The 13,110-nt window shown below is 38.1% G+C and overlaps 1 protein-coding gene across 1 annotated transcript in view; it reads right to left on the bottom strand.

The window, feature by feature from the left end:
- Positions 1-13,110, bottom strand: part of zgc:153738 (uncharacterized protein LOC558115 homolog) — a 124,010-nt gene that overhangs the window by 70,603 nt on the left and 40,297 nt on the right. Inside the window, exons 6-8 of the mRNA XM_061239245.1 lie at positions 8,433-8,638; positions 5,579-5,663; positions 3,550-3,645 (exon numbers count right to left, since the gene is read on the bottom strand). Coding sequence (XP_061095229.1) covers positions 3,550-3,645; positions 5,579-5,663; positions 8,433-8,638 — 387 coding nt within the window. The remainder of the gene's footprint in view (positions 1-3,549; positions 3,646-5,578; positions 5,664-8,432; positions 8,639-13,110) is intronic.

Raw genomic sequence — 13,110 nt, 5'->3', positions numbered from 1 at the left:
ACGCTAATCGTCTATTCAAAACAGGGGCTAAAACCTAGCCTAATCATTCTCACAGCTAAGCTACAGTGTCCATGTGAATTAATAGGCTAACTAGGTAGAGTGCGTCTTTTCCTTTAAACTTTACTTTCATTTTACTGGATTTCATATTTTACAGGACTGCTGGCAACACTAAATCAAACTACGATCAGCTGCTGTACAATCATTCTTGGACAACAAAGTGACAATGCAATATTGCTGTAATGTGTATGCTTACACAAATAACCCACAGCACCGCCGCAAATTCCACCTCTGTCCCTTAAAAAACACAATACTTTAAAAAATGAGAATGTAACATACGATTTGATAATCTTTGTGATATGTCGTTATGGATGTAGAAGCCAGAAAACTGTGATCTTAGTGCTGAATTTAAAGCACTTTGAGCTATATTGTATGTATGAAATGTGCTATATAATAATAATAATAATAATACTAATAATAATAAACTTTATTTATAAAGCACATTTAAAACAACCATGGTTGACCAAAGTGCTGTACAAAACCAGGCAATAAAATTAAAGATAAAATGAAATGAGATAAAAAGAAATAAAATGAAATAAAATGAAATAAAATGAAATAAAATGAAATAAAATGAAATAAAATGAAATAAAATGAAATGAAATAAAATGAAATACATTAGTACATTAGTAGTAGTAGAAGTACATTATCTGGATTCCCCATTTATGTCTGACATAAAGGCCTCACTAAAAAGGTGGGTTTTTAACAAGGATTTAAAAACATCTATGTTTTGGGCAGATTTAATATGTGGCGGTAGGTTGTTCCACAACTTGGGGCCAGCTACCTCAAAGGCCCGGTCACCCCTCCTAGCTCTCCTCGACATAGGGACATCCAAAAGTTGCTGATTGCATGATCTAAGTGATCTAGCTGGGGTATACATATTGAGGAGTTCAGACAAGTACGTAGGTGCAAGACCATTCATTGCCTTAAAAACAAATAATAAAATTTTAAAATTTATTCTGTAACGGACAGGAAGCCAATGTAGGGGTGACAGTGCTGGTGTAATATGTTCCCGTTTCTGTTTGCCAGTCAGAAGGCGGGCAGCAGCGTTCTGCACTAGCTGCAGACGGCAGAGAGAGGACTGGTCTAAGCCTATATACAGAAAATTGCAGTAGTCCAGCCGAGATGTTATAAAAGCATGGACCACTCTTTCCAAATCTTTTTGAGAAAGATAGGCCTTGACCTTGGCTATTTGTCTTAACTGAAAAAAGGCAGCTTTGACAACAGCACTAATTTGCTTCTCAAGTATATAAAGGTGCTATATAGAAGGAGATTTGATTTTAAGCATCAAGTTGCTAGGACCACTTTAAAACAAATGTGTGTTTCTGTTAGCGGCGTCAAACTTTGGAATTCTCAACAGAAGGATTTAAAAGGTTGTACAGATATCTTTCAGTTTAAAAAAATGTATAAAGAAAGACAAATTAGACAATATGCATATGAAAATTAACTTTAAAATTAATGTTTTGAACTTGAATATGATTTCTATTTTACAGGTTATTTTGTTTTATGTTGTTGGAATTAAGGGTGTAGGTGATGGTGTGGGTGAAGGTGTAGGTTAATGGAAAAGGCAGACCATCTAAGAATGTTGTGTTCAAGTAAGGGGCAGACAAAAAATAAGAATTATATTCTTCTTTCTGCTCCTTTCCAATCATGAAAAGCATTAATTTGACAGATGTGTTGTGGACTTGTGTGTTAACTTTATATTGCAATGTGCATTTTCATGAAAGGAACAAATAAAAATGAAATGAAATGAAATGAAATATAAATAAAGCTGTTAAAAACTTGTTACTCCTCCCACCTAAAGCTCATGCCAACATAATGCAGCTCGTTGACCCCCCCCCCCAGCCCTATGTCCTGCCCCCAATCTCTCCAAACCCTATGAAGGCTGATGGGCCAGACATGCTTTTGAACAGAGGCACCTTTTTAGCTCCATAAAAGGAACAATCATTGTGATGATAATTTAAAGGAAACCTCAGGCATTTGGATAATTCCTACTTCATTTACTTATCAGACTATGAATAAATCCAAGCCTTTTCCGTTAACAGCAAATTGTTTTCTTACAGCTTGATATTATAGTGCCATTCTACTTTGTTAACCTATTGGCGGTCACCAAGGCTCGGTCACTCCACTCTGCTAGAGCCAAATCTCTCTCCTCTGTCCTCATCTTCCTTGATCTGTCGGCTGTCTTCGATACAGTCAACCGTGTGATTCTGCTCTCATCACTGACTGGGATGGGAGTCACAGGATCTACACTTGCATGGTTTTTTTCCAACCTCTCTGGCCGTTCCTAGCAGGTGACTTGGAGGGCTCAGTCTCTGACCCACACCCCCTAGAAACTGGAGTCCTACAGGGCTCAGTTCTTGGTCCTCTTCTCTCCATGTACCATGTCTCTAGGTTCTGTTATCTCTTCCCATGGCTTTTCTTACCATTCTTATGCCGTTGACACTCGACTCTTTCTTTCCTTCCCTCCCCCCCAGGTCACCAGACAGATCTCTGCCTGCTTTGCTGATATCTCTGCATGGATGACTTTCCACCACCTGAAGCTTAACCTTGGTAAAACGGAGCTTCTCTTCATCCCTGCTAAATCCTCTCCGACAATCGACCTCTCAGTGATCGTGAAGCACTTTATAGTATCCTCCTCACATACGGCCAAGAAACTTGGGGTGACTCTTAATAATCACCCCACCCTCGCTCCACATATATCCTCCACTGCCAGAACCCGTGGGTTCTTCCTCTATAATATACAATGTATCCATCATCTCCTAACAGAGAAAGCCACCCAGCTCGCTTGTCATCTCCCGTCTGGATTACTGCAACTCCCTCCTGGCCGGTCTCCCAGCTTGTGCCATCAAGCCCCTCTACCTGGTCCAGAATGCTGTAGCCCGCCTGACCACCAGTCAGCCCAGGTCGGCCCATGTCACCCCACTCCTCATAATAGTGGGGTAATAATAATAATTGCATTTACCATGACTATTTTGTTTTTGTTTAGAACAGCTCTTTTACTAGTTATGGATTTGATTTGAAGAACCGCACTTCAATTCAAGCGTCTGCCAAATGACAAAAATGTAACATCATATGCTTATTGTGATGAATAACTGTGCTGGCTAATGGGGCTCTGATAGAATAATGACATCTTCTTGTTTGGAGAAGTTTTGGGTAGGTCTTTGACCTACGTTAACGTTCATGGCAAACAGAAAAGAATTTCAATATGTTTGCGAATGTTTGCTAAAGTTAGTTTTCTTCTTCAAAGCAAATGCAAAATCATCTTCCAATTAATCTTGTAATCTGTGTCATCAATACTACACACTGTCCTGGAGGGTGACAGGGTCAACAAGTTTGTAACCATTGTGTTAGAAGGCCTCAGCTTGTCAAATGCAAATCATTTAGTAATTGGTCTTAAACAAGAGAGGTGATACTTTTACACAGTGGAAGTTGCCTTTTATACCTTAGAAACACGTGAATATGATGTAAAAATGGCTCTACATTTGAACTCACCTGTTCTGCATTTTTTTTCCCTTTATCCTTTTTCTCATCCTTTACTTTTGGCTTTTTGATGTCCTCTTCTTCCTTGTCTGCCAGTTCATCTATCAACTTAAGAAAGAAATAAAGAAACTTTATTATAATTATTTCTCTCATCAGTTGTCATTATACATTTTTCAATTGTCATTTCACAAAGCAACCCAGAAAGGAACCCAGATACTCATGACATTACATTAACGGCATTTGGCAGACGCTCTTATCCAGAGCGACGCACAGTTGATTAGACTAAGCAGGAGACAATCCTCTCCTGGAGCAATGCAGGGTTAAGGGTCTTGCTCAAGAGCCCAACGGCTGTGCGGATCTTATTGCGGCTACACTGGGGATTGAACCACCAACCTTGCTGGTCCTGTGGTAATGATGAGTGTAGTATAACATGAGTTTATTGTACCAGGTACGTTCTGTGAAAAAGGGAAAACATTAATACTTAATGGGGAAATTCTCACAGAGATTTTGCACTGTCTTGGATGTATTTTGGGTTTATGACCACTAGAGGGCGATACCTGTAGGGAGAATGTGCTGCAACTTAATACAGGAAGTAGCTGCGGGTTTACATTATTACAGCTACCGACCTGACGAAAGCAGCACGGTGTCCTGTGTCTTTTCTTAAAACACAACTTTTTCTCCACTCCTCAGGTATGCTTTCTGCCCATATCTTGAAAATGTTATCGTTTGATTGTAAGACCAAAAGGGAGAGATTTTGTTGTTACGTTTTCATTCATTGCAATGTGTAGAAGTATTGCTAGTTATGACGAACACTCTCATGCTAGCATAGAGAAAAGCGCGGTTCATCGCTATCATTGTATTAAGCACACGTTATGAAGAGAAAAGATAGCCTATGTATTGTCAATGTAATTCTGGTAATTTTACATGTAATGATGGATTATTGGGAAACAGTTTGAATGTTTAGTGTGACATATGTTAAATGTATTCAGCATTAAATCTGTTAGGTATCAATGATGCCTTAGTTAGGTATCAAGTGATGCCTGTTCTGAATTGTTATAATGTACTGTAAATGAGTTTGATAATGAGATGACAAAAGGACTTTGGAGAATGTATGGACTTTATTCACGTGGTGATGACTCATACAGAATTTCTGGCATTCAGAGAAATAATGGACTGCTTAAAAAAAGGGAGAGAAATATATTTTAATTTACCTAAAGCAAATGTGATTTATTTTTGAATAGCTGCGTGTTTACATTATTACAGCTACCGACCTGACGAAAGCAGCACGGTGTCCTGTGTCTTTTCTTAAAACACAACTTTTTCTCCACTCCTCAGTCTGTGGGAGTGCAACAGTCCCAGTCATGTACCTTAACCACTACGTTACAGGCTGCCCTCATGAGGGGTAACTACACACATAGACACAAAAGGAAATGCATTGCTTTTGTAAATGGTGCACCAGCTGCATGGCTTTATCAACACTGTTTATAATATTCTAATAATCATTCTTATAACCAAAAATAAAAGACTGTACTGTACATTGACCTATCCCCAACTTATGTATAATGTAAATGAGAGAATGTGAGAATCTGCTTTTGTTCTGGATTTTTCTTATTATTATGGGTCCAAGCACAAAGTGCTGGCAGATCACTCCGCTAATGGCCACCACTGTACGCCTACAAGCCTCTGTAATCAGCAGTTGCTCCTAGTTAACTCGCAATCTGTTAAGCAATATGTACACAAATAATTCTACAGTTGTAGTTGGCTAATAATGTTACTAAAATACCACATTAATGGGAGTGTTTCCATGCAAAGAATAAAATTGTACATTATGATGGATGCACGTTGCACTTGTGTATTTGTTTCTGTTGTAGCCCTATTTTACATTTTTATTTTTTACTTAAATTGTATTTTATATGTACTTGAATTATATATTTAAAAGATCTTGATCTTTGTCACAAGCTCACGGAGCCTTGTATTACCATGGCGACAGTGCAACTTTTTCTGGATTTGTCATGATTTCTCGTGTTGGGGCATACAGTACCTGCTGAGGGGTTTTGTCCGAAAATATCAGCGCTGAGCCACCATCTTCCGCTTCTGGGTAGTCAGGGAAGTTTCCTGTTGCATCACTGCATAAAGAAATGTTATTAAGCTCATGTAAAATTTAATAGAGCATAGAGCATAGAACAGGCAACAGAACAGGTAACAGAAATATTGGACCCACATTAACTAATGGATTCATATCCAATTGATTATTTAAGGTTGTCATTGTCATGTGACAATGCCACAAAGATGCTCATTGTCTTTGCCTTATTTTAACATTCTCGTCGCCAATGTTAGCCGGAGGTCTGGTTTCCGCTCCAGGATGGGCTGCCCTTGAATAGGCAGTCAGGTTATCTACCTGTTGTTACTCTACTTGGATGTGCACTCCTGGGATTACTAGAGGAATGCAAGGCAGAGGGTTATTTGGTTGATCTTGGTCGTGTGTCGGAAGTCCCCCACTTCATTTGTTTTCTTATTCTCGCTCCCTTGTTTCAGGGTAGATTTATGTTGGCAGCTTGCTGGGGAACCTTTTCCTTATTTTTATTTCACTTTATTACTAGTGGATACCTCACAGTCTGTGAGTAACTTAAAGATCCCCTTTTCATCAGTATAGATTCCAAGATAACTAGGGGTCCAAAACCTATACAAACCTACTCTGAGAATTAATAAAATGCTTTTTGTCTGTAGAAAAGCATATATTTTTCTCTCTTATGGTGGTTGAAGATGAACCATTGATATCATAGAAAAAAATAATCTGATACACAAAGCTTATTGTGCTTATTGCAGTCACAATGGAATCAAGTTTTTAAATCCTCTTGTAGGTTTTCTGTACTCTAAATTTTTGCTGGAAGGGGATTTAAAAACTCGATTCCATTGTGATTGCAATAAGCTGGCACAATAAACCTAGTTTGCTAGCTGACCTGGTACAGTGCTCCTATATACAGTAGTATGCAAAAATGTGGGCACTCCTGGTCAAAATGCCTTTTACAATTAATATCTAACTGAACAGCAGCAAGCCTGACCTCTAAATGGTACAATGTTAAACATGACACATTTCAAAAAATCTAAAGCAAGATTACTTTTTATTTAAATTTTTTTACAGTTTCAAAATAATAAAAAAAGAACACCTCTAGCTCATAGCTCAATAATATTCAAGACTGTGGTGGCAATTCCAAAACCTTCATCCGTCTTTCCTTGAGATCATGGTTGATTTTGAGGTATGCTTTGAATCATTGTCCTACTGGAATACCCAACCTCTGTTCAACTTCAATGTCTGGACTAACCTTTGAAAATTAGCCTCTAGAATTTCGTAATATTTGGTGGAACCCATTCTTTCTTCCACTCACACAATATTTCCTGTGACCCCAGCTGCCACACAACCCAAAAGCATAATGGATCCACCTCCATGCTTCACAGTTGGCAAGGTGTTCTTCTCAACAAAGGCTTCACCCTTTTTTCTCCAAACATACCTCTTTGGTGGTGGCCAAAAGCACATTCTTTCAAAAGGCTTCAGATTTGTTTGCATACTTCAGACGCTTAATTTTGTGTTGAGGTCATTCTTTCTGGCATTTTCATTCATTTCCATGTTAATCTTTATTGTTTAAAGTACATTATATTGTTGTCATGGGAACAGCTAGACAAGCTAGTTTGCTACTCTTTTCTGCAGCTCTTTTGCAGTGATATGTGGGTTCTTCTTTTTTTTTTTCATGAATGTTTATTGGACAAACTCAAAAGTACATTGCAAGCATTACAAATGAGCTGTAATTAGGAAGTTAACAAATAAAAATTAAAATAAATAAAATAAAATATATAACACAATCCCCCCACACCTACCTACCCAGCCCATCCACCCACCCACATGCCCTATGAGGTATTTTTCTGTCATTTTAGAAAATCTAACTAAATAAAAAAAGATTGCATAAATAAAAAGGAGGACGAGTATTTAAGAGTCCATTGAAGTTAGAGAGTGAAAATAGGAGAGAAAGGGGTCCCATGTTTTATGGAATCCTTTCACAGATCCATATGTGGGTTCTTCTGAGCATTTCTCACGAGGTCATTTCTCACTTAGGCCATTTCTCACTTAGGCCATTCTATCTGAAATCTTTCTTGGTCTTCCAGACCTTGCCTTGCCTTCAACTGTTCCATTTATCTTCCATTTTCTAATAATGTTACAGATAGTGGAAATAGGTAGTATGAAACATTGAGATGACATTGAGTTTTTGTAGCTTTCTTCTTGGTGGAAATAAACTCTGAAATCCTTGGACAACTAGAGGAACCCATCTTTTTAAAAAGTACAAATAATGATCCAAAAGTGTTCCCAAACTTTTGCACAGGGCCATTTTCCTTTTTTATAATTCATGAACAGTAAAAAATAAAAATAAAAAGCAATCTTGCTTTAAAATTTGCAGAACGGTCTCATGTTTAACTCTGTACCATTTAGAGTTCAGGTCTGTTTTTGATCACATACAGATTCATTGTAAGAGACATTTAAACCAGGCTACAAACAGCATCATAGCCCAATACAAACTTTTTTTTTTCCATAAGTTGTTAGCTTGTACTAACACGCCAATGTTACATAGTGCTTATAAAAACCAAGAAAAAACACATATCTATTGTTGCTTACTAATATCTGCCCAGCAACAACATGTATTTATTGGATGTGACATATTTTATTAGCTAAAAAGAAAGGGTGCCGCAATTGGCACTGAAATGAGGTAACAAAATCTGCCTTGCGATTGAGTCCAGTTGTTACCAGTTGTACGGAACCAGTGCCATTCGGTACCCAAACCTAGTAATGAAACAGTACAGGACTGTAACTTCCCCACCCACTATCAAACCAATGGTGGTGTCCTCACTGGCATTCAATGAACCACTGCCGGATCTGGTCCTTCATGGTCTCCTTCATGTCAGGCCCCTCCACTTCTCTAAGCTGGTCAGCTGTAGCGATAACTGCGTCCTGGAAGTCCTCTTCATACTGGTTTTGCCGATGCCTCCTGCAGGCCTCATTAGCCTGCGCGGCATTTAAGGAAAAGCATGGTTGGGAGTGGACAGAGTCCAGAGCCTAGGGAGAAAAGTACAACACAGCAAACTAAATAAAGTGGTGTTAGTGTCTAGCAAACTGAGCATCTTGATATCTTAACATTATTATTTGTAAATAATATAATTTGCTAAGTACAGATCTTTTTCCAGTCCGGATATGAGCTGTGAACATTTCCTAAAGAGTTCATGAACTGGTCTTATTGTGCTATGAAAGCAAATGTGGCTGCTTCTAATGAGTAGTAAGTGGTCCACAGGCCATAGGCCCATATTCTTTTTGTCAGGCTATTTTTAATGGGTCTGAGCACCACAGGTGCTGGAACCCAAGTATTTATCCGGATTCATTCATCTTTTCTTTTTTTAGACAGTTGAATTCAAATAACATATATTCCCTCTTCCTCTTCACATGCTTCAAGAAAACAGAATTAGTCACAGAAATATTCACAGATATTCACAGAATATCACAGAAAAGTTCTTTTTTTTCTATTATTTCATTCAAAAAGTAAAGCTTTCATATATTCTAGATTCATTACACATCAAATGAAATATTTCAAGCCCTTTTTTGTTTTAATCTTGATTATTAACGGTTACACCTCATGAAAATCAAAAATCTAATATCTCAAAATATCAGAATATTGCATAAAACCAATTAAAAAAAAAAAAGGATTTATAATACAGAAATTTTGACCTTCTGAAAAGTATGTTCATTTATGCACTCAATACTTGGTCGGGCAATCATGGGGAAGACTGCTGTCTTGACAGTTGTCCAGAAGACATTCATTGACACCCACCACAAGGAGGGTAAGCCACAGAGGGTCATTGCTGAAAGAGTGCCGTATCAAATCATATTAATCAAAAGTTGACTGGAAGGGAAAAGTGTGGTAGGAAAAGGTGCACAAGCAACAGTGATGACCGCAGCCTTGAGAGGATTGTCAAGCAAAGCCAATTCAAGAACTTGGGGGAGCTTCACAAGGAGTGGACTGAGGCTTGAGTCAGTGCTGCATTCATAATGTCAAGCCACTCCTGAACCAGAGGCAACGTCAGAAGCATCAGTGGTCCAAAGTCCTCTTTTCAGATGAAAGTAAATGTTGCATTTCATTTGGAAATCAAGGTCCCAGAGTTCAGTGTGAAGTTTCCACAGTCAGTGATGATTTGGGGTGCCATGTCATCTGCTGGTGTTGGTCCACTGTGTTTAACAAGTCCAGAGTCAAAGCAGCCGTCTTGGGGGGCGACATGGCTCAGGCAGTAAGAGCAGTCGTCTCGCAGTCGGAGGGTTGCCGGTTCGATCCCCCGCCCGGGCTGTGTCGACACCCAACCCCCAAATGCTCCTGACCCTGATGTAGCTAAATGGAAGTATGTGTGGCAGAAACTATAGAAGTGAACTGGACAAAGTCTCACTTTCTTGGCTGCATATGAAGATATTTCTGACTGGGTGACTGCCTAACTCCCCCTCATGGCCAGCTAAGTTTGTTTTCCATGTGGCAACAAGCATGTACCTTATTATTAAAATATCAGTGATAAAGCATCTCAGATGTGAATTAGAAGCAACATTAAATATAACTCCATTTATAGGCTACATTTACGTCTGTCATTGAAGCATTTTAATTTCAATACTTGTATTACAGAAGATGTGTGAACATTTGTGAAATAACAGTGATTTAGAGATTGCAATTGTAGCCTAATTATTCAGTTTATCGGAGGCTTTAATTTTGAGAGTTGGAATGAATTAGTGCTGCTAGGTGCTGGAAAAAAGGAGAGCACTTAAGAATAATAATAATAATAATAATAATAATAATAACAATAACAATAATAATAACACACTTTTCAAGGGACTCAAAGATACTTTACATAAAAGTGATACATTGAGTAAAATACAATCAAATGGTACCAAAAAAGAAAATGAAATTTCAATCAAAGAATAAACAGGTGTTTATGTGACTGACAGGTGTTTCTTAGATGTGTCCTGTTAGGTTCTTTGGTTAAACAAAAAATAGTTCTGAATGTCTACTCTTGGTTTCAGCCTTGGGTTTTGACTGTGAAGACTGCATTTGTGTGAGAAAAGATAAACCAACATGAAGGCCAGAGAGCTGTCTTTTGGAGAAAAGCAAGCCATTTTGAAGCATAGAAAGAGGGGAAATTAATCAGAGCCATTACACATGCATTAGGGTATCGCTTGTACAAAAACATGGAATGTCCTGGAAAAAAAACAAAAAACACTAAGCAACAGAACAGGTTGACCAAGGAAAACAACAGGAGTTGATGACAGAGACATTGTGAGAGCTGTGAAGAAAAACACCGAAACATCAGTCAGTGATATCACAAACAATCTCCAAAGGGCAGGGGTGAAGGTATCAAAATCAACTGTTCGAAGAAGACTTAGAGAGCAATATAGAGGCTATACCACTCATCAGAATTGGAAGGCGAGATTTCAATTTGCAAAGAAGTACGGAGCTGAGCCAAAAAAGTTCTGTGACAACGTTTCATGGACTGATGAGACCAAGATTAACCTCTGATCAAAAGAAAAAGTGATCAAAAGGCCAAAGTGTGGGGAAATAAGGAATTTCTTCATGCAGCAAGACAATGACCCAAAACACACTGCCAACAGAATAAAGGACTTCATTATGGAGAAAAAGTGGGAGGTTTTAGACTAGCCAAGTCAATCACCAGACCTTAAACAAATTTAGCATGCATTTCACCTCCTGAAAAGACTGAAGGGAAAAAAAACAAACCCCCCCTTAACCCCCCTTTTTCTCACCTAAAAATTTGGTGGTCTGATACCAAAGGTGCTATGTTCTAAGCAGTTTTACACTAGGTGTAAATACCAGGAAATAAAATCTGAAATTCTGAACTCTTGTCGAGTGTTGATCTTTTTATCTCAACCCCAAATGGATTCAGTGTATTGCAAACATAAAGGAATTGCCATTGCTGTTCCAATACTTTTCGAGGGGACTGTACATGAGTGTATAACCAATTTTTTTTTTCTGAAGCTGACACGGTAAGCTCAGTTTAATTAAGTAAATGTGCTGGAAGTAATGTGACTGCTTGGACAAAATGGCAGCATTATGCCTGAACTCTCTCCTCCCCTTCGTATTTTTTGTTAATAATTTCAACTTTAACTTCTAAACTTACTCTTTGAATAGCTAATCTCTTAAATTTCTGAGAATGTGTGAACCTGTTAAAAAAAGGTTGTCTGCACAGCTAGCATCCCCTGCTAAGCTGGAGAAGGGTAGCACTCCTTCTGCAGTGAACGCCATAGTGAAAACGTGCATGGAAAAACAATTTCTTTAGCCACATTGAAGAAATGGGGAAAGGCTCTGATATTAAACTCAGGACCACGTTTTAGTACTTTAACTTCAGCAAGATCATATAGTTAAGTTGAACATCTTGTCCTGGAATGCTTATTAGACTTCCTACATTGCAATATCTATCTTCTTTCTAAGTTGCCGGAAACCCACTTGTTACAGAAACTTAACAAAATGTACTTCCTCGTCTTCAAATAGGACACAGTCTCAAAATTAACATTTTACATCGTTATATGGACAAGTATGGGAGATCCGGCAAGAAAATCGATTTAGTCTCTGTGTATGCACCAAATTCTTTTGATGGTTGATGGGGGTTCTATAGTGCATTAACAGATCTTATATTTAATTTCACTGACTTTCGCTTGTTTGTCAGTGGGAAGTTTAACGTGGTCTGGGATCACAATATAGATAGGACGGGTACAACAGAGGGCAGAGAACAGAAATTAGATTCTTCAGCTTTGAGAGCATGGGGTAATGACACTGGTGCTATTGATTTGTGGCATAATATCAATCCTACAGCAAAAGCATTTTACTTTTTTTCAGCATGGCACAAATCCTATTCGAGGATAGATTTTATATTTGCATCGAGGGATCTTTTTTGAGAAACACTGACCTCATTCCCATTGCTTTGTCAGATCATAGTGGTGTGCTGTGCTCAGCTACCCTTGCAGAGATATCCACCCAGCTTAATGCCGATTTAACACAACTCTACTTCAGAATGAATTATGAATGTTACAATTTGAAGTACAATTTTTTTTACTTTAATAAAAACTCTGTTTCTCATCCACGGATTCTATGAGATTCTGTAAAAGGATTCATTATAAGTAATAACATACTTTTTTTCTCCAATTATAACAAAGCCCAAACTAAAATATTACATGATTTGGAAACTAAATTGTTACATTTGGAGAAATTGCTTCAAGATAGCTTGAATGACAGAACGGCATTGGAGCGTGACATAGTTAAAAAATATATCAACTTAGATGTGGGGCTGAATTTCTCATTCAAAGGGCCAGACAACGACTTTAACGGTTCAAGACCAAATAATTTACTTGCCTTGCAACTCCATTCGTCAATCACTATGGTAACGGATATACCATTTGAAAGCATTAAAACTCACGGTTCTATCTGTATAACCTATTTTAACATGCCATTGCTTTAGCAACATCAGTTCCTTATTTTGTAACATATGGGG

This window comes from Conger conger, chromosome 4, assembly GCF_963514075.1.
Source record: "Conger conger chromosome 4, fConCon1.1, whole genome shotgun sequence".
NCBI classification, from domain to species: Eukaryota; Metazoa; Chordata; class Actinopteri; order Anguilliformes; family Congridae; genus Conger; species Conger conger.
The sequence above is the reverse complement of the archived record's forward strand: the minus strand, read 5'-3'. Positions and strand labels throughout refer to the sequence as shown.